Source organism: Gracilinanus agilis, chromosome 4 (assembly GCF_016433145.1).
Source record: "Gracilinanus agilis isolate LMUSP501 chromosome 4, AgileGrace, whole genome shotgun sequence".
Taxonomy (NCBI): Eukaryota; Metazoa; Chordata; class Mammalia; order Didelphimorphia; family Didelphidae; genus Gracilinanus; species Gracilinanus agilis.
Genome location: NC_058133.1, coordinates 78842903 through 78868283, shown reverse-complemented (window position 1 = coordinate 78868283; position 25381 = coordinate 78842903). Strand labels below are relative to the sequence as shown.

General features: G+C 35.9%; 1 protein-coding gene across 2 annotated transcripts in view; it reads right to left on the bottom strand.

Moving 5' to 3' along the window:
- The window catches only part of DHX9 (DExH-box helicase 9), a 40978-nt gene that overhangs the window by 14819 nt on the left and 778 nt on the right, over positions 1-25381 (bottom strand). Inside the window, exons 2-16 of one of the 2 annotated variants that reach the window (XM_044671768.1) lie at positions 24389-24516; positions 23619-23759; positions 22547-22655; positions 19208-19323; positions 18370-18518; positions 15605-15651; positions 12924-13060; positions 12268-12357; positions 12001-12162; positions 11764-11841; positions 11263-11454; positions 9246-9387; positions 7883-7965; positions 5717-5873; positions 2221-2321 (exon numbers count right to left, since the gene is read on the bottom strand). In XM_044671768.1, coding sequence (XP_044527703.1) covers positions 2221-2321; positions 5717-5873; positions 7883-7965; positions 9246-9387; positions 11263-11454; positions 11764-11841; positions 12001-12162; positions 12268-12357; positions 12924-13060; positions 15605-15651; positions 18370-18518; positions 19208-19323; positions 22547-22655; positions 23619-23759; positions 24389-24499 — 1815 coding nt within the window. In that variant the 5' untranslated portion in view covers positions 24500-24516. Of the gene's footprint in view, positions 1-2220; positions 2322-5716; positions 5874-7882; positions 7966-9245; positions 9388-11262; positions 11455-11763; positions 11842-12000; positions 12163-12267; positions 12358-12923; positions 13061-15604; positions 15652-16485; positions 16538-18369; positions 18519-19207; positions 19324-22546; positions 22656-23618; positions 23760-24388; positions 24517-25381 lie in introns of those variants that run through there. The other variant, XM_044671769.1, reaches the window with a different exon arrangement.

Genomic DNA, 25381 nt, shown 5'->3' with positions numbered 1-25381 from the left:
CTATACTACATTCTTTTTTTGGTGGCTAAACTTCTTGAGAAAGTGGTCTACAATCAGTACTTTCCTCTATTGTAGTCTAGCTCTAAGAACAAGACATTCCAATTCCCAACTCCTCCTATTTTCACTGGCCCATACACCTTAAATTTTCTCTCTCCCCACATCTACTTTTCCTGACCTCCTTCAATCAAGCCTCAGCTAAAATCTGCAAGAAGTCTTTCTTGGTGCCCCTCCCTCAATGTTAATGCCTTCCTTCAGAGATTATCTCTTTATTTACTCCATCTGGTTTGTACTTAGATGTTTGCATGTTGTACCATCATCAGAATGAGATCCTTTAGGTCAAAGACTGATTTTGTATCCCCAAGCTTAATAAATGTTTGTTAATTTGTGATTACCTACTGTCTGATCCAAATTAAATCCTTCAGTTTTTTAAAAAACTATTTTCAATTTTCAAGCACACTCCCATTGGAGTGTAATTTACAAATCATCCAGCATCAGTGAGACAATATGGTATAGTGGAGAGAATTCTGGAATTGGAGAAGGAATATCTAGGTTGATAACCTCTATAACTTTCTGCCTGGATGATCAGAGGCAAATCACAACTTCTCTAAATTTGTTTCCTATGTATAAAATATGGGATATTAGTTGAAGTTTGTTTTAAGGTGAAAATAGTAAGTAGCTGAAGATTGAGAATGATGCCTATGTGAAAAATCTTAACATATGACAAAATATGTTAGGATTGTTGATCTTTTTTGTCATTATAACTGTAGACAAACTTTGTGATCTGTTATTGGATGTATTATGCTCAAACTTTTTAAACCCATCAGACATAATTATTACTATAAATGGGGTAGGCTTAAATCTTGACGTGCTGTGTTTATAGCTAGAAAATTTATGTAAAACAACAATTACTGTGAAACTTTTGGGGGAAGTAAGAATTCACAACTTATGAGTTTATAGTTATTTCCTTTATCACAGAGGTGTTCATGGAAAATTCTCTGCATGATGACCCTTTTAAAAAAATGTGTATTCCACTTAATTAGTCTTTTAGTCTATTTTTGTTTATTCAAGGATGAGAGAATACTGGACTACACAATACTGCATTAAGCACCCTCTTTACAATAATGTTATATAAATAAATTCTTATAAAAAATACTTTGAGCAAACTTTAATGATATAAAAATGTCAATTACTATTAAAGGTACCAATTCATAAATGTCCTTATACAAATCTATTTTTACAAGTTTTATGAAACATTGTTCTGATTTCCTTATATATAAAAATTGTTGGGTTTATTTCTAATATTCTCTGAAGCAATAAACCGCAAACCATTTCCCCATAGTTTCAGCTTTTGACATCGACTTACAATTTCTCCCTCTTTGTTATCTTTAATAATGTATGTGCTTTATAAACAGTATAAAATGGAAGTTTTTCTAGTACTGCAGTACAACTTTTTTCTCAGGCTCTCTGCCTTTCCTCACATTTTATTGAAATATGTATTTTTTCCTGAGTTAATCCACTCAATTTTCAGTTTATTTACCTGGTCCAAGAATTCAATTCCCAACCTCTATTAGAAGCTTTCCCTGTTAATTACTCTGTGTATAGCTTGCTTTGTATAATATGTTTGCATTTTATTTCCCTCATTAGATTTTAAGTTCCTTAAGGGGAAAAATAACTTGGAGGGGGTATTTATTTGCCCAGCACTTAAAATTATGTCTGGCACATAGTAGGTAAAAAAATCAACTTTTTATAAATAGGAATCATCAGTCCAATCTTTCTGGAAATCTAGTTGGAACTTTGGAAGTAAAGTTACTAAATATACTTTCCCTTTTCCCCAAGGTCCACATACCAAAGAACTTTTATATGCAAAAACATTTATAGAAGCTCTTTTTGTGATGTCATCAAACTATATATTACCAAAAGGAGTGTCCATCAATTGAGAAATAACTGAAAAAATTATGGTTTATAAATGCTGAAGGTAGTTTCAAAAAAACCTGGGAAGAACTGTATGAACTAATGAGATTAGCAAGTAGGCAAGTAGGACCAAGAAGATAACTCTGAAAGACTTTGAGAACTATCAAAAATTGTTTTGTTTAATTGCATGTCTATTATATCTGCTTTTCTCTCTTTTTTTTTTGAACAGAGGAAGATTTTAATTGAAAAAATATTTTGTGTATGTATGTATGTGTATGTAGTCTAAAGAACAACACCAAATCCACTTACATCATCATCATCACCACCATCATCATCTTTGTCCTTTTTCTTCTTATCCTTTGGTGGAGGAATGAACTGAGTCATCTGAATACAGTCTTCCAGAAAATACTCTGAAGAAGCAAATAGTTATGATGTAAAAATGAGCAATAACCTTTCAAAAAGAAGCTGGTCTGAAGAAACAGATTAGCAAAAAGTCATTGTCAATGTTCCTTCAATGTCCTTCAATACTACTTCTATATTCCTAAATCCAATAAAATTAGTTCGATGTCAAGATAACTTAATGGTTACTTCTCAGTTTTCATCTCCCTGTTTTATTTGATAACATTTGACCCTTCTAAGAAAGTACAGGGTAAATCTTAATGCAATTCTAAGCTGCTAAAACTTAGAACTTTACCAACTTTCTTTTTGAAAAATAAAAACAAAAACCCTTACCTTCTTTCTTAGAATCATTACTAAGTATCTGTGTTCCAAGGCTTAAGAGCAGGTAGAGATGGGCAACCGTGACTTCTAGGGTCACACAGCTAGGAAGTATCTGAAGCCAAATTTGAACCCAGGATGTCTTGTCTGTTTCTAGACCTGGCTCTCTATCCATTGTGCCACCTTGCAGTCCCTTACTAAGACTTTTGGGATATACTGTTGTGTTGAGCAGAAAGATTTGTAACATTTACTGCATACCAGCAATGTCTTTCATCTAACACGCTGCCTTTCATTCCGGTTCTGCATCTCCAGCTGCCTATTTAATGGACAGCTTACAAAGGATGACACATGGACTCAACATGTCCAAAACTGAACTCATGATCTTCTTCTGCCAGCCCTTCCCTGTACCTAAATGTACTAGTTCTATAGAACCAATCTCCTCAGTCACCCAGGCTTATTCTCAATTTCATTCTCTCTCACCCTACTTCTAGACCCACTCTGTTGCCAAAGTCCTATTGATTTTACCTTCACCTTCATATCATCCCTAATTCACAAGAATGAGATGGATGGAATGAGGTCAAAAAGGCTTTAAGAACCAATTTTAAATTCAAATTTTCAATATGCACATTTATATCCTAGAAGTCAGCAAATGGTAAAAACCAAAGCTTAATATACTATTTTACTATCTGTCTATAGACTTTTGAGTGATGCAAATTAAGCTTTAAAGTGTACTGTGCACATTTCTCCCTGAAGCTGCTGACTGTTAAAACGTTTAACCTTATAAGCATAGTGCAGGTCTCTACAGCACCTCATCCCAAGTCTATTGTAAAAGACTTCTGAATGGTCTTCTTACACCTTGCTTCCTCCAACTACACTGGCACAGGCTTCTGTGTTACTGCTCACAAGATAATTATCTCTCTATTGCATTTTTATCACCTGTTTCCCATTCATAATTCTTTCAGATCTCCTGCCCTTCCTAAAATCCCACCTTCTAAAAGGTTTTTCCTCTAATAACTTTTATAATGCTAAAACTCTTCCCTCTCTTGATTATCTTTCAGACCCCATACATATCTATCTTGTCACTAGTCAACAGACATTAAGTGCCTGCTATGTTCTAGGCACTATGCTAAGGACTAGAGATTAAAAAAGAAAAAGGAAAAAAAAGGGCCAGAAACAAGTCCTTGTCCTCAAAGAACCCATCATCTAATAGATAAGACAAGTAAACAAACTTGTACAAACATAAAATAGCATAAACAGAAAGTAATTAAAAGCTGGAAGGCTGGAACTAGAATTATCTTGATTTACAAAGTTGTCTCTACCATATACTGTGAATTTGAGAGCAAGAATTAGGCTTTTTTTGAGGGGAAAACCCCAAACACCTTTCTTTGTATTCCCAACACTTGGCACTATGCCTAGCACAGTAAGCACTTAAATGCTTGTTAATTCCAAAGCATTCTCTTTTTTTTAGTCTTTGTAAAATCAGTAGTTCTCTGGGAGGTGGAAAGTGTATATTAGGAAATGAAGATGGAAACACACATTTTTAAAAAGGCCTTTGTCAAGAGGTAATTTATTTCCGTAACTTGCAGTGAGTGCAAAATATAAAGTTCCCCATCCAGTTAGATTTGAAATTCCCATATGCCTGGAATGCTAAGTACTACTTTTCTTCTTTGTAACTTTTACCATCTGCTTTCTCAGATTAACTGTAATCTTGTTAAACATTTACCCTGGAGTTTAAGTTTTGATTACTTCACAGATACACTACTCAGCATCTCCGAGATAATGCAATGTAGCAGGAAAGAACATTTGGCCATGCAGCCAAAACACCCAAGTTAAAATCCTAGATCTAATCCCTACATGACCACAGGTTCTTCCACTTGTGTCTCTGAATAAGAATAAAAGATACAATAATACTCAGAATCCTTCTTTACACTATTCTCACAAGATTGGGAAGGGATGAATTTTTTTTGCAATCTTTAAAATGAAATGTTATGGGGAAACTAGGTGGCTCAATGGATACAGCCAGGTCTAGGTTCAAATCTGGCCTCAGATACTTTCTAGCTGTGTGATCCTCTCTAGGCAGGTCACTTAACCCCCTTACTTAGTACTTAGGGCTCTTCTGCCTTGGAAAAGATACTTAGTATCAATTTTAAGACAGAAGGTAAGAGTTTAAAAAAACAAACAAAAAAGGAACTGTTATAAACCATACAATATAAATTCTTCTGCATGAATCAGGCTGCTTCTAAGGAGTGGTTCAAAAGCTACTTGTACCCCAGAAGATTTTACTACTTAACTTCACCTCATTCCTTCACTGTGTCCTCTACTTACATATGCTGGACAATAATCTGCACTTGATCGTGTTGGTCTACAAATAGAAAACTCCGGTCTTTGTAAGTTTAAGGAAATTTTAAAGATTAACTCATCTAAAATTAATTCATTTTTATTAATGCAATCCCTTCTTTAAATGGATGAAGAAACCAAAGCTTCAAGTGAGCTAACTTGCTCAAAGTGACATCATAAATCAGGCAGAGCCAGGACTAAGGCTCGGATTTCATGAACCTTAAACCAATGGCCATTAGACCTCCGATCACTTGTGCTCTTTAGTAGTTCTGCCAGTTCAAGTTCTGTTTCCAATTCTGGGACTGTGTCTTTAACTTCTCTATCTACCATGACAAGCATTTCAGAAATATTGCTCTGCAGCTGCTAAGGTAATTAACTTCGAACACTTTTGAGTACTTATCAGTCTAGGGCAGCAAGGCAGGGCAGTGGCTAAGAGTGCTGTGCCTGAAGTCAGGAAGACATGGTCTGAGTTTAAATCTGACCTTGGATACTTACTAGCTATGTGACCCTGGGCAAGTCACTTCACCATGCCTCCGTTTTCTCATCTATAAAATGAACTAGAAAAGGAAGTAGAAAACTATTCCAGTATATTTTGCCAAAACCCCAAATGGGGTCCTGAAGAGTGAGACATGGCTGAACAAAAACTTATCAGTATTACCATAATACAAAGGTTTAAAAACTACTTCACAAAAAAGAAAAAAAGAAAAAAAAAAAGAGGACCATTGTCATGTTTTTCAGTGTAGTAGCTAACCTTGAACTGGGTAAGTTCTTCCAAAAACTTCAATGATAGGACAATTGAAGAAATATTCACAGAACATGCTGGTATCAATGGTGGCAGACATAAGGACAATGCGGACTTCAGGATAAGCCTGTACTACATCCCTTAGCACCACCAAAAGAAAGTCAGTCTGCAGAAATTGGGGAGAGAGATGAGAGAAAAAGAACATATCAGTAACTTTAATACCCGAAAATATTTAGCTAGGTTAATCCTTACAACCTAAGTCTCTTGGTATTCCCTGTCACCAAATAAAATGTACCATTTCTTGAAAAAAGTTATGAAATGTAAAAATATAAAAATGCAAGAACTTTTTTTGGTGTGTTGTGCAGGGGTGGATTGCAACAAAGGAATGTGGCAACACATTTCCCCTCTGGCCAACAAGGTTGCTTCTGTTGCTATGTGGAATAGTGATTAGGATGCTATAATGAAATGTCTTATTGCATGTCCCCATAAAAATGAATTGAGCAGCTTTATTTGGAAGAAAACCAAAATGAGAGCCAAGCAAAGAAATATGTAAGTCAGGATACACTAAAATACGTTTATGAAGATAAATATCAAGAGTTTTTGTTCGGCATAAAAATTCTGGAAAATAATATGCAAGATTTTTGTAAAGGCAGGCATCGAATTATTAGGACCAAAGAAAATACTGAAATACTAAGCCCTTCACTTTTAATAATTCTTTCAAAACATATGCCTTTAAAAACATTCTGAGAAAGGATCTATGACAGTGATGGCAAAGCTATGATACATGTGTCAGTGCATTTTCGATGACACGTGGCCACATACTGAGGATGAAACATTTGCTGTAGTGTAGTATAGACACTCTGTGCACTATAGATGACAATTCTACCCATGTTAATTTACCTATTTTGGTTTATTAGTTTATTATTACAAAGTATACTTTTTTGTTTTTTAAACTATAAACATCGTGAAATTATGGCGTTTTCTCAAAGTGACACATCACCTGAGTTATGCTCATTTTTTGGGCAAATTTTGACACACCAAGCTCATAAAAAAGGTTAAGAATCCCTGAATTAAATTTAAACAGATGACTGTGAGAGTAAAGGAAAAGTAATTCTGAATATGAAAAAAAGTGTATAAAACCTGTCAAATATTTCAAGTGGATAGGCAGATGTTCTAAAACTCCAAGGAAAACCAACAAAATACAATTACCATTAATTTTTCTGTGTAATCTATCAGTCTTATGCAAAAACTCTCAAGTATGAGAGATCCTGTGACATATTTACTATAATAATGTTCTTCTGGCCATGCTCTGTGAAAAATTTTGCCAAATATGGTATTTACCAGAGGCAGAACATTATAGTGTACAGAGAGTGATGGGCTTAAGAACCAGAAAGACCTGGGTTCAAATCCCTCTTTTTGAGATTTAACACCTGGGTGACAGTTCACTCAACCGCTCTGTGCCTCAAAGAAATTACTAAGATTTTTATACTTAATAGAAATTGAATTGCCATACATAAAGAGTTCCTATACCTGATGAAGCCACAATTTTCTGTGTATGGTTGTAATCTGCCTGATGATTACACTTAACTCTGACACTTGACCATTACCCAAAATCAAACCTATCCTCAACAGATGAAGATTTGTCACCAATGAAATTATTATTCAAAAGAATGTGACCTATTAGGATAATGTGACATAGGCATTGATGGCAAAGGTATGAAAATATTTTAATAATGCCACTGGAACAAGTATATAGTTATCAAAGGACACTATTTTGAAAGAGGTAACAATCATCAAAGTGGTTTTAAAAAGTTTATTATTTCAGTTATACTTTAAAATTTACAATATATGTAGAAAATGACTAGTAGTACTACTTATTTAAAAATTGCACCTCAAAGTTTTAAAAAGTAATCAAAATTAATTTCAATGATCAAAGTCCATAGTTAAATAGCTTGTTTGGAAAAAAAGTGCTTTTTCTTTATGGAATGCAGGAAGCTAAGAGTATAGGGTGTCTTATTTAATAGGTCAGAGAAGCCCACATTAGGAACTATTGAAAAGACAATATGCACCTTTAGAAAATGAAGAAATTTCTACCACATCTCTTCCATTTAATAAAGCATCATTTGTTTTCTTTATTAAAATTAAGGACAAAGGAAAAGTCTCAAAGTTACTTACATTAATATCTCTTTCATGGATTTCATCCACAATTACATGACTGATTCCACGAATGCCAGCTTCTAGTTTCCTCAGCAGAACACCTTGAAATAAAAGTCAGAATTAAACTGAAATATCACTGGTTGGAGTTGAAAAGCATACCAACTTTACATCACACAATCACAGTTCATCTCTGCCTCCAGACAGCCCGAGTGATGCCCCTCAAGTCACTTAACCTAAATGTCTCAATTCCCAAGTTTAAAATTGGGGATAAATAATGCTTTTGTCTAACTTATTGGATTGTTTTGAGGGATCAACTAAGAGAACATGTATAGTGCTTTGCAAACCTTAAAGCACTATAAAAATGTTAGCTATTATTATTAGATAACATTAACAAGATTTTAAGGAAAATTAAATGTGTATTGATAGTTCCATATCCTGTCTCTAAACAAAGATTATGAACATGTGTAAGTGGGCAAAAAAGTACAGAAATTCACATGATTGGAAAATAGTGGCAAAAGGATGCCCCATTTTAGTCATGTTTACTCTAATTTAAAAAAGAATTCCAACAGGTTTATCTGCTAGAAAAGAAATCATTTAATAGCATCAGGGCTGGAAAACACCTCAGAGGCCATCCAACTTCTAAGCTGAAAAAGGATGTTTCTAAACACACGTGATAAGTTGTGATCCAGCAAAGGCTTTGCCAAAAGAACCTAAGTTACTCATTCCCCCTCTCAAGACAACCCATCCCATTGACAGCTCAAAATGACAGGGTTATGTGAACAAATAACATAGTCTGTTTTCACAGAATTCCAAACTACTTTTTTAATATCCTTTGAAATTGTACAGAGTTTAAGATGTTGGAAAATCAGCACCCTTTCATTTAAACCAACTCTGTCACTCATTCCCTCCTTTGTGTGACCTTACACAAAAACCCCTTCATCTCTGAGGCAGGGTTCTCATCAGTAAACTGAGGGAATTACATGGAGTAGCACATGCCTGTCACCTCCTGCCACCCCAGAGGGGCCATGGTTCCAAATCACTTGGGCTAGGAGCTGGCTGGTCAGGATCCACACCATGTCTGGCACCCATACAGTGAGTGCCGTGGAGAGGGGTGAGAGGAGTACTCCACCAGGTTCCCCAACTTAAGAGACCCAAGTCCGTCAGAAACAAAACACATCAAAGATTCATGAAAGGCTGCTGAATGTGCAACCTAAGCGATCCAGGCTCAAGAACAGTGAGAGAAAAATAACTAGATGAACTAGATGACCTCCAAGGTCCCTTTCGCCTCCAACTGATCATTCTCCTACACACACAACACTCCAATTTTAACTAGGAGACAACAAGAAGACAAAACCAAAGACTCTAAAGAGCCATTACAGACCTACAGTACAGAACATAATACTGGCATGAGGCCGGGGAAGCACAGACTCAAAGCGTACACTGTAGCCACAGCTTTTCCCAGGTTCTTCTCCTCTCTCATAAGAAACTCTTTCTGCCACAGAAACTGCACTGATTCTCCTGGGCTGGGGAAGAGAAAAAATAAAATGAAAATTAATTTATTTGATCACTTTGCTTTAACTGCTAAGTATTTCAGAACTATCAAAATCTGTTGTATGAGCTATAGGACAAAAGAAAAAAAATGAGCTATAGGACAAAAGAAAAAAAATGAGCTATAGGACAAAAAAAAGTTTTTTTAACAACATAAAAATTATCTAGCATTGATCAAAGCACCATGCTTTATGTTACAAAGAATTCTTTAGCACAAGAAATCTCAATAAGTACAGCAAACTGGTCCTTGATAAGTCATATTTTAAAGTTAAATTTATAAATGAGGGAACAAAAATGAAATGCAGAATTAAAAACGGAAATTTATGGAATTTCTGAGTGTGTAATCAAATATAAATTAAGTTATGGTTCATACTATGGAAGGTTAGAATGGCAGGATCTTTTCTGGTATTGGTAATTCCTGCCTTACTGAGCTTTTAAACAATTTCTCTGAGATATCTAGAGTCAGGATGTCAAAGAATTCTTTTCTCTGCTAGAATTTCTATAACTGTGCCCAACTTAGAAGAATCAAGTTATCTGGGAAAATTTCTAGATATAAAGCCCAAAAGAAAAAAAACATCAATGAAGCATTTAAAAATATACCCACAAGAGAACAAATTCAGAGGGAGGTGGGTAGCTTAAAGGACTTTAAAAAGTTGTCCTCAACAGAGAGACTTGTGGTTTAATACACAAATCCCTTTTCTGTTCTTTATACATAGAAATGCTCATATTTGTTGGGGCTTGTCAAATACAAAACAAAAAAAATTTCCTGTAAAGGGCTTTCTCCCTTAAAATCCCACTCTACTTCCAATACTTTAAATGACATTTGGAGTCATTTCTTGGTGCAATGTACTAAGTGAATGATAACAAGCTACCTAATGAACAGGTAGGCAAAGTATATGAGCAATGGATGAAAGAACTTAGTAATATTTGGTCTGGAGAAAAGTTGAGTAGGTAGACAGTGTGTCTGTGCAATCCTCAAATATCTATTTATACTTTCTATAGCTTCAGGGAACAAAAGTAGAATTAGTGGGACAAATTTCAATTGAATGTCAGGAAAGAACTGCCCCAACTAGATTGGGTTACCTCATCACTGAAAGTGTACAAAAAGGACAAGTGGTTCCTAGTTAGCATTCTCTTTCACTTCAAGTTTTATTTCACAGATCTATTTAAATTCTATTTGTCCAAACAGAATGTAAATTTGGGGAAGGGAACTATTTCATTTTCTTTGTATACTAAGTGGCTAGTACATGTCTTTCAGAGGGAGTAATTAATAAATATTTTTTTGAATTAGAGTTCCTTAATGGCCAACTTAGATGCCTTCCTTAGTGAAACATTTCCTATTTCAGCCTGGTGAGAAGTGATGTTTCCTTCATCATTTCTTATAGTCTGGGATTTCTCTTCTTCAGACTTATCTACACCTTCCTCATTTATCAATTATTTGTGCTTTCCTCTACTACTCATTAGAATATATAAATTCTTTGGGCAAGCCTTGTGTTATTTATCTTTGTACTCCCAGTTACTAACTCAATGTCCTAAGTAGAAGGCATTTATAAAATTTATAGGACATCTAATCAGATCTACAAATATACTCTGAAAGGGTTAGTAGTATGAAAGCAAATAACAAGATAATGAATCACACTAAAAAACATTCAGCATTAAAGCTTGCTGGAAATTTAAAAAAGGGGGAGTTGTCTGGTGTTTTTAATCCTAAAAGGATTTTCTGCATTCACACAGGATCCAAGGTCCATTTGCAGAAAGTGAGTTTATTTATGTACATGGGTATTTGTACATTAAATGAGTAAACATGAGACTCTACCCTGAAATGTTAAGATTTTAGTACTCTGACATACCTGAGTCACTACTATGTTACATTCAGCTGCACGGTTGTTTTGAATACATTCATCCAGAATATACTGAGGAACCTGGGTAGTTTTACCACATCCAGTGGCACCACGAATAATGACAACTGAATTTTGATGGATTGCCCTCAAGATTTCATTCTCAAACTTCTTAACAGGCAGCATTTCTCTCTCCTGCAGGATCTAAAGAAGAAGAGTATTAAGTCTGAATAATTTTCCCCCCCTTGAGTTAAAATCAACACAGGTAGTGGTATAATATTTATCATCTATTTATTTATTGACATAATGACTGGTACCCAAAATAAATGAGAGCTTTTAATTTAGGGAATGACAGATCATGTCATTTCACTAACAAAACAGGTTCTTTTTATATTGCTGAGGAAAGATCTCATCATCTGATCCTATTGGTTAAATTCTCAGAAAAGGGAAGAATTCCAACTACCCACACTGCAGCCTTAATCACTATATTATCTAATACACTTGCAGACTTACTGCCTGTAAATCATGATCCTGTTCCAGCTGGTACATGAGTTCATTTTTCAGGTCCATGCTTATTTGTTCAGGAGTGGCCTGTGTAAGACAATGAAGGCACTGGTCACAAATGAGTAACACTTCACTATATAAGGTTTTGCAAAAACAAACAAACAAACAAAAACTTTAGATTTAAGTTCCAGTGAAACACATGGGCTTCAATAAAGTTTCCTTTTTAAAAAATCATGCTATACTCACATAAGCCAAAGGACCTTCATCAATGTTGCTACTGGTCCACGGATTCCAGTTAGACTGAGGAGGGGACCAGGGAACAACCCCAACTTGGTTCTGGCGTTGTGCTGGTTCAAAAGTGGCTAGTTTGCCAATATTGAGTATAACTGGAAAAGTAGGATCTTCAGGCTATGGGTTTAGAAAAATAAAAATCACCATGTTGTGCTTATGGTGGTTCACCTCCAAACCATCATAACACTAGAGTAAAATACAAGGATTTTAATTCATACTTACTGGGGGCTGGATTTCTAGGCACAATTCCTGAACAACATTTTGTAGCTGATGTTCTAAGTCTTGAGATAGGTTAACTGTGTAAGGTTCCACCTATAAAAATATATTATGAAAACCATCAACACTAGGCTCACAGAATATACTGTATGATCAATTTATAATGTAATTTGGTAATCTGATTGCCTACTAGGAGTATAATATACTCAGTGCCACCCCCTCTACATAAGAGGTGTTCACTAATAGTCTTATGGCAACTAGTAGGGTCAATTTTATTCCTTGTGACAGTTCCAATAACAATAATCTTTTTTTTTTTTAATCAAAAACTTAATTGTTAGTTCTTTACCAATTCCTAAGAACAGAAGGGGAAAAACTGACTCTCGCAATAACTCAAAGTCAAAGACAACATATATGGAGCTGGAAGGGACCCAAGAAGTATTCTATTACAATACACTTATATAGATGAGGAAACTAAGGCCCAGGAGTCGGTGACTTTCTTAAGGTCACAAAGTTATTAAGCAATAGGGTCAGGATTTGAACTCAGATCCTGACTAAACACAATCTTCAACAGTACTACATTCTTGCTTCATGATGCTCTAATTATGAACATGAGAGAGAATATACGTGGGACAACCACATTGTCTTTCTTCTGCAGTACTCACCGTCTCCCCTTCCTTCTTCTTTGTCAGTCCAGAGTAAGCTTCAACCACTCCAAGATGGTAGAGCTGCCTGACAAGGGACAGTGCACAAGACTGTGCTGCCAGCTTTTTATTTGAACCATGTTCACGTGCAAAAATCCCTGTAACATAACAGCATGGTTATAATAAGATCCACAAAGACATCATTCCTGGGTCAGTAGGCTTCTTCACAAGTGAATAGGATCTATTATGTTGCGCAGCACCCTTTAGACAGTATTACAAAGCACAGCACAGGAGGGATTCCCCATTCTAACTAGCCTGCCAATACTTGTCAGATAATTCCACAGTATAGTACCAACTGACATATAAAATATTGTATATATTATTAAGTAATTTATTCCCCTAGTTCAAAAGTCACTGCTAGGACAACATAAGGTATTTTTAAAAAAGAAAGAAAAGAATATAAATATAACCCACTTAGTGGCCAGATCAGTTCAATTAATCCTGGTAATCAAATGGTGACATATCAAATCAAGAGCAGGGTTACTGCTGCTTAATCTATAATATTTTTTTTCAAGTCAGAAAAGACTATATAATATTCTTCAAAAGCCATTCCAAATTTCCATTCCATGAGGAATTCTTCCAATTAACTCATTTAAGTAATGTAAGCTCTTTATTTAGAGAATCATACTTTTGATAGAAGGAGCCTCAAAAGATCACATACTCAAACTTCCTCAATTAGAGATGAGGAAACAGTCTTGAAGAGATTAAAAGACTTACACAGTCATACTGCTAGTTACTATTAGAATTTAGAACTAGAACTAAAACACAGACCACTTGACTCCCAATCCAGTACTCTTTTTCATTTACAACTCACATTCATGTAATGCTTTAAGGTTTCTTTATAATAACCCTGTGAAGTGGTGAGCACAAGAATATCTAGGTTACAGGTGAACTTGAGTCTCAAAGAGGTTAAATGATTTGCTCATGGTCACAAAACTAGTAAATGTGAAATCCCTTAAGATCAGTTGGTGTTAAGCATAAATACAACAATCACATTAATAAATCACTCTTTTCTTAAGCAGCCCTCAATTATTTGATGTTTGTTCAAAAGGTCTAAATTCTCAGGAGTAGCTAGGTGGCTCACTGGATTGAGAGCCAGGCCTGGAAATGAAAGGTTCTAGGTTCAAAGTTAGCCTTAGACATGTTAATAGCTGTGTAATCTTGGGCAAGTCACTTAGGCCCGGCCCCCCCCACTCCCACTGCCTAGTCCTTACCACTCTTCAGCTTGGAACCAATACACAGCATTTATTTTAAGACAAAAGGGTTAAAAAAAAATCTAAATTCTTGTTCTTTCTTCACTTTTATGGCTTTCCCCTGAAACTTAAGTTATGTGATGCTGTGATGGGGACAACCACAACTAGAAATATTATGGATCATCTCAAAGTTGGCACAGAACAGGCACTTAAATTCTTGTTGACTGATAAAGACAGCACACTGCTATCTGATTCTGATTCTGAGCACACCATCTTTACTCCTCCCAAACTGCTAATCCAGTCAATTCCAGTCTATCACCAGCATTGGATCTTTATTCTGAATTTTAGAAATGAAAAGAAAAATTAGGACTTAATCCAGTTCAACTCCCAAATTCCATAGATAAGTAAAGCCTAGGGAGACTAAAGACTAATCATCCAAGGTCCTAGCTGGTTAGTGTCAGACTTAGGGCCTTTAGACTAAAAGTCAGGTTTGTTTATTTTCCTCTTACTTGAATTATATGTAGTTTATTTATGACCATACAGAACCAACTAATTCAACTCCCTTTGAATTGAGACTACCTACCAGGTTTCAGTAAACCCTACAAAACTTGAAAGAGCTGGCCATATTTAACCTAGGAGGTTGTCTCTCCAAGGCCTTGTTGACCAAGGTCCTGTCACTTGATTCCTTTTTTATTTGGTCAGCTCATAAAGAGAAAATTCTCAAACTCTCAAAACCCTTAGTTGACCAAAAGAGTAATGCCACTTTAACTTACCACTTGATTTTATTTCATTTAAGGCAATAGTCTTGCAGATTTTGCCACCTTTCCCTTGCCATTAGGAAATGTTTTGCATCATACATAGTAATCTCATAAATTCCTTTTCATAGTCAATAAAATTCAGTTTGCCTAATCAACCAATTAAGACAATGACTGTGCTTTGAGAGGGTAAAACAAGTATGTATACCCTCAGATTTTTTCCTTTGAAGCTGGCAAGCTAAGAGATAAGAAAATCTAGAACACTGCCTTCACTCTTTCACTGCACTGATATAGCACATGAATGATACATTCATGGCTGTTTCAAAATGCAATCAAAGGCTCTGCAATATCTATTTCTATGATTTAATGAATACAAAGGCCAGAGGAGTCTCTTAATGAGGCAGCATAAATAGTATGAGTGCTAACTTGAAATGAGCAGAACTGGGTTTGAACCTTCCCTGTCATGGCCTAGTTTTGTGGCCAAAGGCAAGTCACCAAACTTCTGAGCCTTGATTTCCTCATGTGTAAAATAAGGCTAGTAATACCTGTAGTATCTACCTCACAGGACTTTTTGCAAGTATTAAATACAATACTGTATGTCAAGTGGCATGTAAGCCTTAAAGCAATATATGAATGCCAGCTATTATGACCTGTTAATACCACTGTAAAAGAGCAGAGGAATAGAAGCACTTACTTCTGCCCAGCTGCTTGACATAAATGGTCATTTCTGCAATAAAGCTCCTGTAACAACACATACACAAACAAGGTTAGTGATTCCACTGCTAAGAAAGCCTGAACCCAGGGTTCCCCAAACAGCCAGGCTTTCCAACTGCTTAGGCAAATCTTGGCAAAACCCCACTGTAAACAAATTTACTCCTGTTCAACCCTAGAACAAATTATGTGCATTAGCCTCAAATAATACAACAGTACAAAACAACTGTAATCTATATGAAGAGCCAATTGTTCTTGAAAAGAAATACTCTGGGTTTTTTGGTTCTAAGTTTTATTTACTCCAATCCCAAAGAAAAGAGTGAACAGCCAGCATGGCTTCAGCGCAAAATGAGCTTTCCACATGGCCTGGGACCAAGGAATAAAATCAGGCAGACAATTCTTCTGCTAATGTAGTCTGTGGTTCTTTCAACAAGATTCCTCTGTATGATACAGCCTACTATTGACTGTAGCAGTGACCTGTTTAGAGACAAAACACATACTCTCGCACGCGCGCACACACACCCACACAGAGGCTGCACGTCAGTGGCTCCAAGAGAGACACGATTCTGGGATCTGCCTGCAGTTGGAAGTAGCCCTTGATAGTACACAAAGCACCAGAATATTCCACTAATTTAGTGTCCTGGAGAATAAAAATAAAAACCAATTTCTAAAAACTATATCTGAACTTGCTAAGGAATTATAGGGCATCAATTCAGGCTTTAAAGAAGCTGCCCTCTGAAAACTTTTCTGGCACTTTCTCTATTCAGGTGGGACCTAGCCTTGACTTTGTGCTGTGAATAAAACAGGTTTCGTGAGGCTTTAAAACCAGTGTTAGACTCCTTCCTGTACCACTTGTGAACTGACCTTCAGGCACAGCGGCTTCATGGGTCAAAGGCCACTGGCTCTCAGGGGTACAACATCCACCCTTTCATTAATGACACCGATGCCAGTATGTTTCTCAGCCAGGCTTATAGTCAGCACTCAATCTCATTCTCCTCCACCTAGGGGGAACAGCGACACCAGAAATCAGTTTACAATAGTCTCCCATGTGATTGCTTAGTACGGCCTAAGCAGCAGCACATGTGTGATTAACACAGACCTCTGGTGTTGCTGTCTGCTATGCTTTTATATAGGACACGAGGAGTCATGCCCATGATTGTTAGTGGATCCCCCAAATCGTTTATGTCTCCCATTTGCTGCCTCCAATTCTTAAATTCACATTCTTTGTATCAGAAGTTACTCATAAGATATAATGAAACCATATTTACAATTATGAGCTTCAGTCACACTTGGACACTTAGTAAAGTTTTCAAGTGCTAAGCTCATTCACAGTGCTGGAGCAAAGTAAATTTTCTTTCTTCTCCTTGGAGAAGAAATAAATTAGCAAGAATAAAGACTCATTTCTTTCTTTTATACCTCTTCTCAACCATATTATTTTTCATCTTCTGATACCAGAAATAAAATGGTTAGAAATTTCTTAGGATTAACAAAACAGTTGGGGGGAGCCATGCTTTCAACATAGCATTTAGACACTTTTTATTAAAAAATTTATTTCAATTTTTCTTTTGGGGCTGCTATATGCATCCCAGGGAGTCATAACCCACAAATTTAATTTCCCTTGCCTTTTTCAAGGAAAATCTTTCAATGCACAAATTTTGAAAAATTTTGAAAAGACAGCCAGATATTATTGGATATGCCAGAGTGTATTTTCATCACAACCTCCCCATTTTCCACAATATGCTGCTCCCCATAAGAGTCTAATCCATACGAGCCTTCCTGGGAGTAATAATTAATACACCCTGGAATGCTCTCTGGAAGAACAGCAAGCAGGCTGAGAAACATACCGTCACCACCACAACCACCTCCCCCTTACAGTCACCATTATTTATAGTGATACTGCCACACACAGGAGGCCTAGAGCATAGATGACTTTAACATAACCTTAACAACAAGGCTTCACCAAATCTAGCTTTTATAATTACAAATCTGATAATCAGCAATAGATTTTTGAAAAGCATTCATGTCATTATCAAGACTACTGAGGGAGATGGCCTCTAAAATCCTCATGAAAACAGCCCAGCAACTAACAGATAGACAAAACCATAAAGCCCCTACATATGCCAATTAAACACACATGCAAAAACAAGGCTTTCCTTAATCACCTTTCAAACAAGGATCTCAATTTCAACAGGGAACTTTAAAAGGACTGGCCACTTTGAAAGTGGAAAATATTAAAGTGCCATTTGGTTGCACATCCAGGTGCAATCTAACCTATGTTTGGGAAACCTAAGATGTTTAGAGAAAAAAAAAACAATGGAAATACCACTTTAAAGGTCACCTCTGACCATCTAAAACGGCCAGGCTTGTGAGGAAGGTCAGTGGAAACCAACAATACAGGCATTATCTTTATAAATCTTTTAAGTCAGCCAGGACCAAACCATTCAGATCCACCAACTTTGCCTCCAATCCCCCAAATCAGCACCATGAAGGTCTGACATCACAGACAGCATTTCTGCTGAGAAATGGACTTCCATCACATCTAAAGTCATGTTTTCCAAATTCTGACATGACAACTTGACCATTAAAGACCAATGGAAATTCTTGTACTAAGTAAATTATCTTTTCAAATGTCAACTTTGCTGATCCAGGAACCAAAACAGCCAACATGTACACAAAATAGACTTCAACAATACTAGCCTAAACTTAATTCTAACTTACTAAAAAAGGAAAAGAGCGAAACAAGCAAACCTGTTGTGATCAGGACCCACTTGGGTGTATTTATATTCTCCTTGGACCTTCTCTTTTTGGAAAAACTGGTTCAGTCGAGCCTTGGCATTTTCCAAGGTCCAGTTTCCATGAAGACCAGCATTTAAATCCACTTCTTCTGATTCCAGAGTCTAAGGAGTAAGACAATTATTGCAATTATATGTGGCCCCTGTTGTTAGCTATATTTATGCTTATTACTTTATATTCAAGCTTTCTGTATATTCTATTATTGTCAAACTGAAAGTTTATGACACAAATGAGAGTACACAATTTTTGATCTGGCTTTAAAATACTTAATATGCAATATAGAAATGTGTTTATGAAAAAAATATATAAAAAACCTCAAAAATGAAGTTTTTCAAGATTTTACTTTATCAGCAAGACAATTCTACCTTCAAGGTAGTAGAGCAATGAGTCTTTTAAAATAGCTATAATAGCTATTTTAGAATAGCTATTATAGCTATTTTAGAATAGCTATTATAGCTATTTTAGAATACTAAGACTATTATTGTCTATAACCAGATTATACATTTACTAATTTTCCTCTGATAATCCCAGTTTCCTCATGCACTTCTATTGTACTCATTAACCAAGACATAGCCTGACTAGAATCTGCAATGGTGAAGAAGTACTAATGAAATAATAGATCTTTTGTGTTTAATTCTGACTGAATGCATATTTAGTGCTGAGTGATTCTTCTGATTGCTCTTTGAAAGAAATTACCTTATTTAATCTGTGCATAACAATTCCTTATTCAGACCTCTCAAAGAATTTAAAAGGTCTAGATTTCTAGAAATGAAAATCACTGAAGCTGACTTACCGCTTGTGCTTCTTGCTCCTCCTTTCTGGAGTAGTAATCCTTTAAGTTCGCTCCTCGGTCCCATGTACCACCAGGACCAGCACCAGGACCATAACCAGAGCCTCCAAGTGCAGAACCTGGGGTACCATCTATTAAAGAAAGAAATTGAATACCTTTCAGATAGTGAAAAAATGGGTATTTTTGAATTCTTGCATTAATTATCCAGAAAAAAAGAATCAGGTGCTTCAAAGAGAAAAGTAAATAGTAAAAGAATCTCAACAGAAAGAAATTTTAACCTGTGTCGAATTGGGAGGATGGGAAAAATAGCAGAAAATGCAAGGTAAAGGATTGCTGATTCTTTGGAACTAACTACATAACAGATTTGTCCCCCTGGAGGTTAGAGAAAAATCTTCTGAGGAAATAGTAGCTCTTCGGCTCCAAGGAATCAAGAGTAGAGCTACAAGTACACTAAAAAAAAAGGCACTGTTCTAAAAATAACAACGAACAAAAAAATCTAGTGGCAGGAGATGATCCTTGCCAGCCTAAGCAGCCATTATCGAAATGGTACAAAGCAAAATATGCTATCTTCCTAGTGCACATTTATGAAGGATAAGCTAGATATCCTCTATAGAACTGTTGCACTTACAATTTAATTGTAGGGAAATCACAGAGGGATGAATTATATTACAAGAACCTAAAAAGTTGAAGGTAAAAATGGAAAAATTTTAAAAATCCAGGTAATGTTTTCATCACAGAAGCCAATTAAAGTTTTGAAAAATCAAGATGAAGCAGATCTTGGAAGTAAGGAGTTGGGAAAGACTTGAAAATGGAATTTGCATTTTTGGTACATGATTTAAGATACAGAAAATGATGACAGAACCTTTGCCAAGAATGAAAAATATCTGATGGGCTAGAAAAAACAACAACATTTTCCTGAAGTCTCTTGGCAATCTGATAAAAAGACCTTAGAAATGGAAAGGGAGGGAAGGAAGAGAATCACCCATATATGTTTAACAAAGCTGGATACCACTGAGTAGCAGGAATAACAAAGGAAAACAGTTCTGATGGACAAAAGCAGTAATTTGCAGGTGATTATATCTAAAAGAGGCAAAAATGGTCTCAGAAATATACAGAATGTCCCTAGTCTTAACTCTACTAACACTTTAGGGGCACTCTGCATACAAACAAATTACAAATCAATTCAAGGAGGTAAATCTGACATCCCAGTAACACTGAAACATTTAAATAATTAGATTCATGACCAGGAAAGGGTGGCATAAATTGAAGAGATGACAGAAAAGTTTAAGACAAAAGAAATGTTTGTTCAGTCTCATCTGACTTGGTGACCCCTTTTAGGTTTTGTGTCAGTTATTAGAATGGTTTGCCATTTCCTTCTCCAGCTCATTTTACAGATGAGGAAACTGAGGCCAATAGCATTAAATGACTTTCCCAGGGTCACACAACTAGTAAGATCACATTTGAACTCAGGTCTTCCTGGGTCCAGGCTTGGCACTCTATTCACTTTGTTGCCCATACAGAAGAAAAAGAGTGAGTTCCAATGCAGTAAGAGTGCTAGATTTGGAGTCAGAACTTAAAAGTCTGTCTGAATGCTGGTTCTGCTACTTATTCAACCTTGGGTAAGTTACTTATACTCTCTGAAAACCTCAGTTGTAGAATGAAATCAGACAGGATAATCCCTCAAGTCCCTTCCAGCTCCAAAATTATTTTAAGTCTTTACAAATGTGACTTAACACTACTATTATATACCCTTTAAGAAATTAGACTAGTATAATCCAAATATAATCTAAATCTGTCTCTTTCAACAAAATCATTAGCATTTATTAAGTGCTTACTTCCTCTGAAGAACTGTATTGAGTGTTGAGGAATACAAAGGAAGGACAGAAACAATTCTCCTAACCCTGAAGTAACTTATTCTAATGGAGGAGATAATATCAATAAATTAATAAATACAAGATAAAGTAAATTGAAGGGAAGGCATTGGAGGATCTGGGGGGAAGGAAAGGCCTGGCGCACAGAAGGTTGCATTTGAGTGTGGCAGAAGTCAGACTCTTGTAAAATGTAATAGTAAATGTAAAATGTAACAGGGTTCCAGAAACTAACCTCCTAAGAACAAGAAGGAATGGCTAGAGAAGTTTATGTAGAAAAAAACTAGCCTGAGGGTTTTAGTCAATTCAAAGTTCAATGAGTCAATAGGAAATCCAAAAAAGCTATGACAATCTTAGGATGCAACTGACAGGCACTTGGTCAGAATCTTAGTATAGGCCCCATCAGATCACATCTGAAGTATTGTGTTCAGCACTCAAAAAAGCACTAACGCATAGTTTAAGCAGCTCAAATTTATGAAAAAGCAGAGGTCAAAGTCACTGGATCAAAGAATAGGCATTGAGGACTAACATGTAAGAAGCCTGGAGAATAGAAGGGGCAAAATTCTGAAGGGTTTTGAATACCAGAGAATTTTGTGTTTGATTTTGGAAAGAACTGGGAACTACTGTATGGAAATGACATGGTTGGACCTGCACTATAGGAAAATCATTTTGGTGGCTGAATGGAGGATGGACTGGACTGGGGAAAAGACTTGAGGCAGGAAGACCCACCAGGAAGCTACCATAATAGTCCAAGTATATGAGGGTTGGCACCAGGATAGTAGCAGTGTTAGAGCTGAGGAGGGAGGTGTACTCAAGAGATGTTGTAAAGGTGATAGTGAGAGGCCTAGGCAACAGATGTAGGGATAAGATAGTGAGGAATTGAGGATGACAGATAAGTTGTAAGGCTGAGGGACTTTGAGGATGACATTACCCTATCTAGTAAAAGGGAAGGAGGGAAAGAGGCTTAAGGGGGGAAAAGATAATAAATTCTGTTTTGAACAGGTCTTGTCTACTGGACATCCAGTTCAAGATGTCTTAAGAGATTTAAGGCTGGAATTTAGCAGATATTGGTGAAGGAAGATAGGTAGAACTGAGATGGTAATTAAATCCATGAGAACTAAAGAGATCATCCTTATAACAATTAAGAGCTCCCTAAAAGTGGATTACCATGTCTTAGGAACAGTGAGTTTCTATTTAGTGACAAGTCTTCAAATAAGGGTGTGCCACTTGGGAGTTCCTATTCAGATTTGGAGTGGAATTGACCTTTAAGGTCCCTTTTACCCCATTCAGTGAGAAAACTATTATGTATGAGTTAAGCACAATAGTATAAGAATACACTTGATTCATTGTCTTAAGACAACAATCAACCTCCCATTTATCATTTTTCTAATCAATAGATACACATTTAAGAAAGAAATTTTTGTTTGTTTGTTTTTAATAAGGGAAGATATACACAGACACAAAATTCTATGACCCTTACCTGCTTGGAGAGCCAGATGAGGAGGAAGAGGTCCTCCCAAAGTTGTTGGTAAATTTCCACCACCTTCTGCTGAGTCAGATGTATCAGTAACTGGGGGTGCTATCTGCAGAAGAGAAAGCTAAGGAACATAAGTGCCCCTCTAATTCCATTAATCCTTTTAAATCCTGGCTTAGAAAACCCTTGTGATTAACTTTTTAAAACAAAATGCAACTCTTCATACCTTTATTTATTGGTAACAATGCTAACTATGTGCAAAATCTTTAAGAGTAGTGTTCTGGATACTCCTGCTTCCCTCAATTAGGTTAGCAATTACTACATAATAAAGATGAGGGTCTGATGAAGTAGTCTTGTATTATAAAATAACTTCTTCTAAGTATACCACTTCAATGTAATGTAATTAAGTACTACTCCATATAAATATTTCAAAATATAAATATGTCTTTGATCAGTCATATTCAAGCTCATGATCAGAGTGGCACAGAGGAAGATTAAAGGTTATTACAATAACTAGTTATTGTGTAGTTAAGGATCAAAATTAGGAGATGCCAGTGTGTCAAGAGTAAAGGAAAATTATAAGAAATATTGGACAGAACTTGGTTCAGGGGTGAGGGGACAAAAAAAAAGAATAAAAAATGATGCCAAGATTTCTACTCTGGGAGCCTGGAAAGATCACATAGAGAAATATAAATTAAAATAATATAATGGAAGGAATGTTTAGTCCTAACCATATTAAGTTTATGTATGGATGTACAAAAAAACCAGTAAGAACAAAAAGGAGTTGATGTTTTCCTGATAACAATACCTGTTATTACTTTACTTTTCATATTGAAGCTTAGTTAACATTACCTTGCTAATATGTAAAAAGGAGTTCAAGGGATTTCCTCAAGATCAAAAAGCAGGTAAATACCAAAATAAAACAAAACCCTAAACTTTAGAAACCTAGTTCAAGCCTCTGCTGCTTTTGCTGCAATACTAAACCATATGAAGGAAAATTTTAATGCATGTAAGCAATATTATTACTCTAAAGCCTCCCTATGTAGTTGGGCCAGGCTAATTTTGTACTTACTCCAATGGCTGGAACTTCCTCACTCTTAACTTCATTCACTCGAACTAAGTAGTTAACAAAGTCTCTGGCAGCATTACTTTGAGCATCTTTCTTATTCGTGGAATTGCCCATACCAGTATAATTAAAACCTTCCACTCGGACCTGCAACAGCAAAAAAATAAAAAAAATTTACTTCAAGAGTTAACAAAGAATCTGGGCATCAGTAAATGCTACTAACAATAGTTATCTAGAATAGGTCTCTACAAATTCTTGGCAAATATATAGATCCACTGAACAAAGTGCTTGAATATTGTGTATAGTTTTTGGCTGTGGGGGGAGGGGGAAGACCACAGGATAGAATATAGTTCCTCTATACTCACATAATACACATTTGATACCAAAATTTAGGTAATTCAGTGAAAGAAAGCTTCCTTTGTATTCTACGAAGCAAGTACTTAGAGTGTAGCATAAGTGTTTCAATGCCTGAAGTAGTTAACAGAACAAAGATAACCCTGAGCTGAAAGATTTACACTTTCTTAACAGTTTCAATTTCTTCATTCTGTCCTACAGCTATGAACAAGGGAATCTCCTACCAATATTTAATTATGCCTAAGCTGGCACCCCAATAGTATAAAACTAAGAGGCTTCTCATGGAGTTTGGTAGTCACAAAAAAAAGCAACCTCTTACCCTCTACCCCTCTTCTTAACTGTTTTGAAAGACATGATTTCCCTTCTTTGACTATAAATCTTTCTCATAGACCACATGAATCAGAATCAGAATTTTTTTGTACCTCACACATGAATTTCTGTCTATTCTTGTTCCCCACTGCTCTTATTTCATAAGTTGGGGTCATTTTCCTTTTTCCACACCAGGCATACAGGAAATTTTTGACGTCGCCCATGATGTTAAGTGTCAAACCTTAAGAAAGAAGAGAATGTCAAAAATGTAAACAAATCCAAAACACCAGAAAAATGCATATCACTACTGTACAAAAGGGAAGAAATCAAGGGACCTAAATGTACAAATAATAACTTAGTACATTCAAAAGAAATGCATATAAGACACTTTGTGATACCCAACAACAAATATGCTTTCATTCTGATTATCAGTAAAGACTGTGGCTAAAGTCTATGTACAAATTTAATAAGTTAATACTGTATTTAGGTTATTCAGTACATCAACTAAAGATTCTGGACAACGATTAAGCACTTACTCCAGTGTAACATTAGAAGTCTTATCCCTCTCACACTTCTGAGTCATCCTGAAACATATTTTAGTGTACTTGGGAAACAAGAAAAAGGATATCCATGGTACATCATTTTACATTACAAATGGAAGTAAGGAGTCTATATTAAGTAGAGTAAGGAATCTTATATTAAAAGACATTCGATCAAATTTTCTCTCTGGCTGCGAGAGAAAGGCAAATGACTTTAAGCTCTCCAGGATGAATCTCCTCATACAAAATACATTAAAAAAAAAAAAAAGCCCTCTGGGGGAAGGAGAGGAACTCAACTAGATTGCACCTCTTTCCAGCTCTATGGACCATTACTTTAAAAGTAATTATCCTTCAACTTATTCGATTTTATGTAAAAGGTTTTCCTCTGGGAAGGTTAAGATTTTTATGGTTTCCTCCACTATCTTATTCAGATTCTGACCAAAATCTGAGCCTAAAACATTAGTATCTGAAGATACAGGGCTATATGACTTTCCTACTGGTACTTGTTACTGGTAGTGAAAATCTGCACCCTGGTCTTACAATCTATCATTTGTATCTGATTAGATA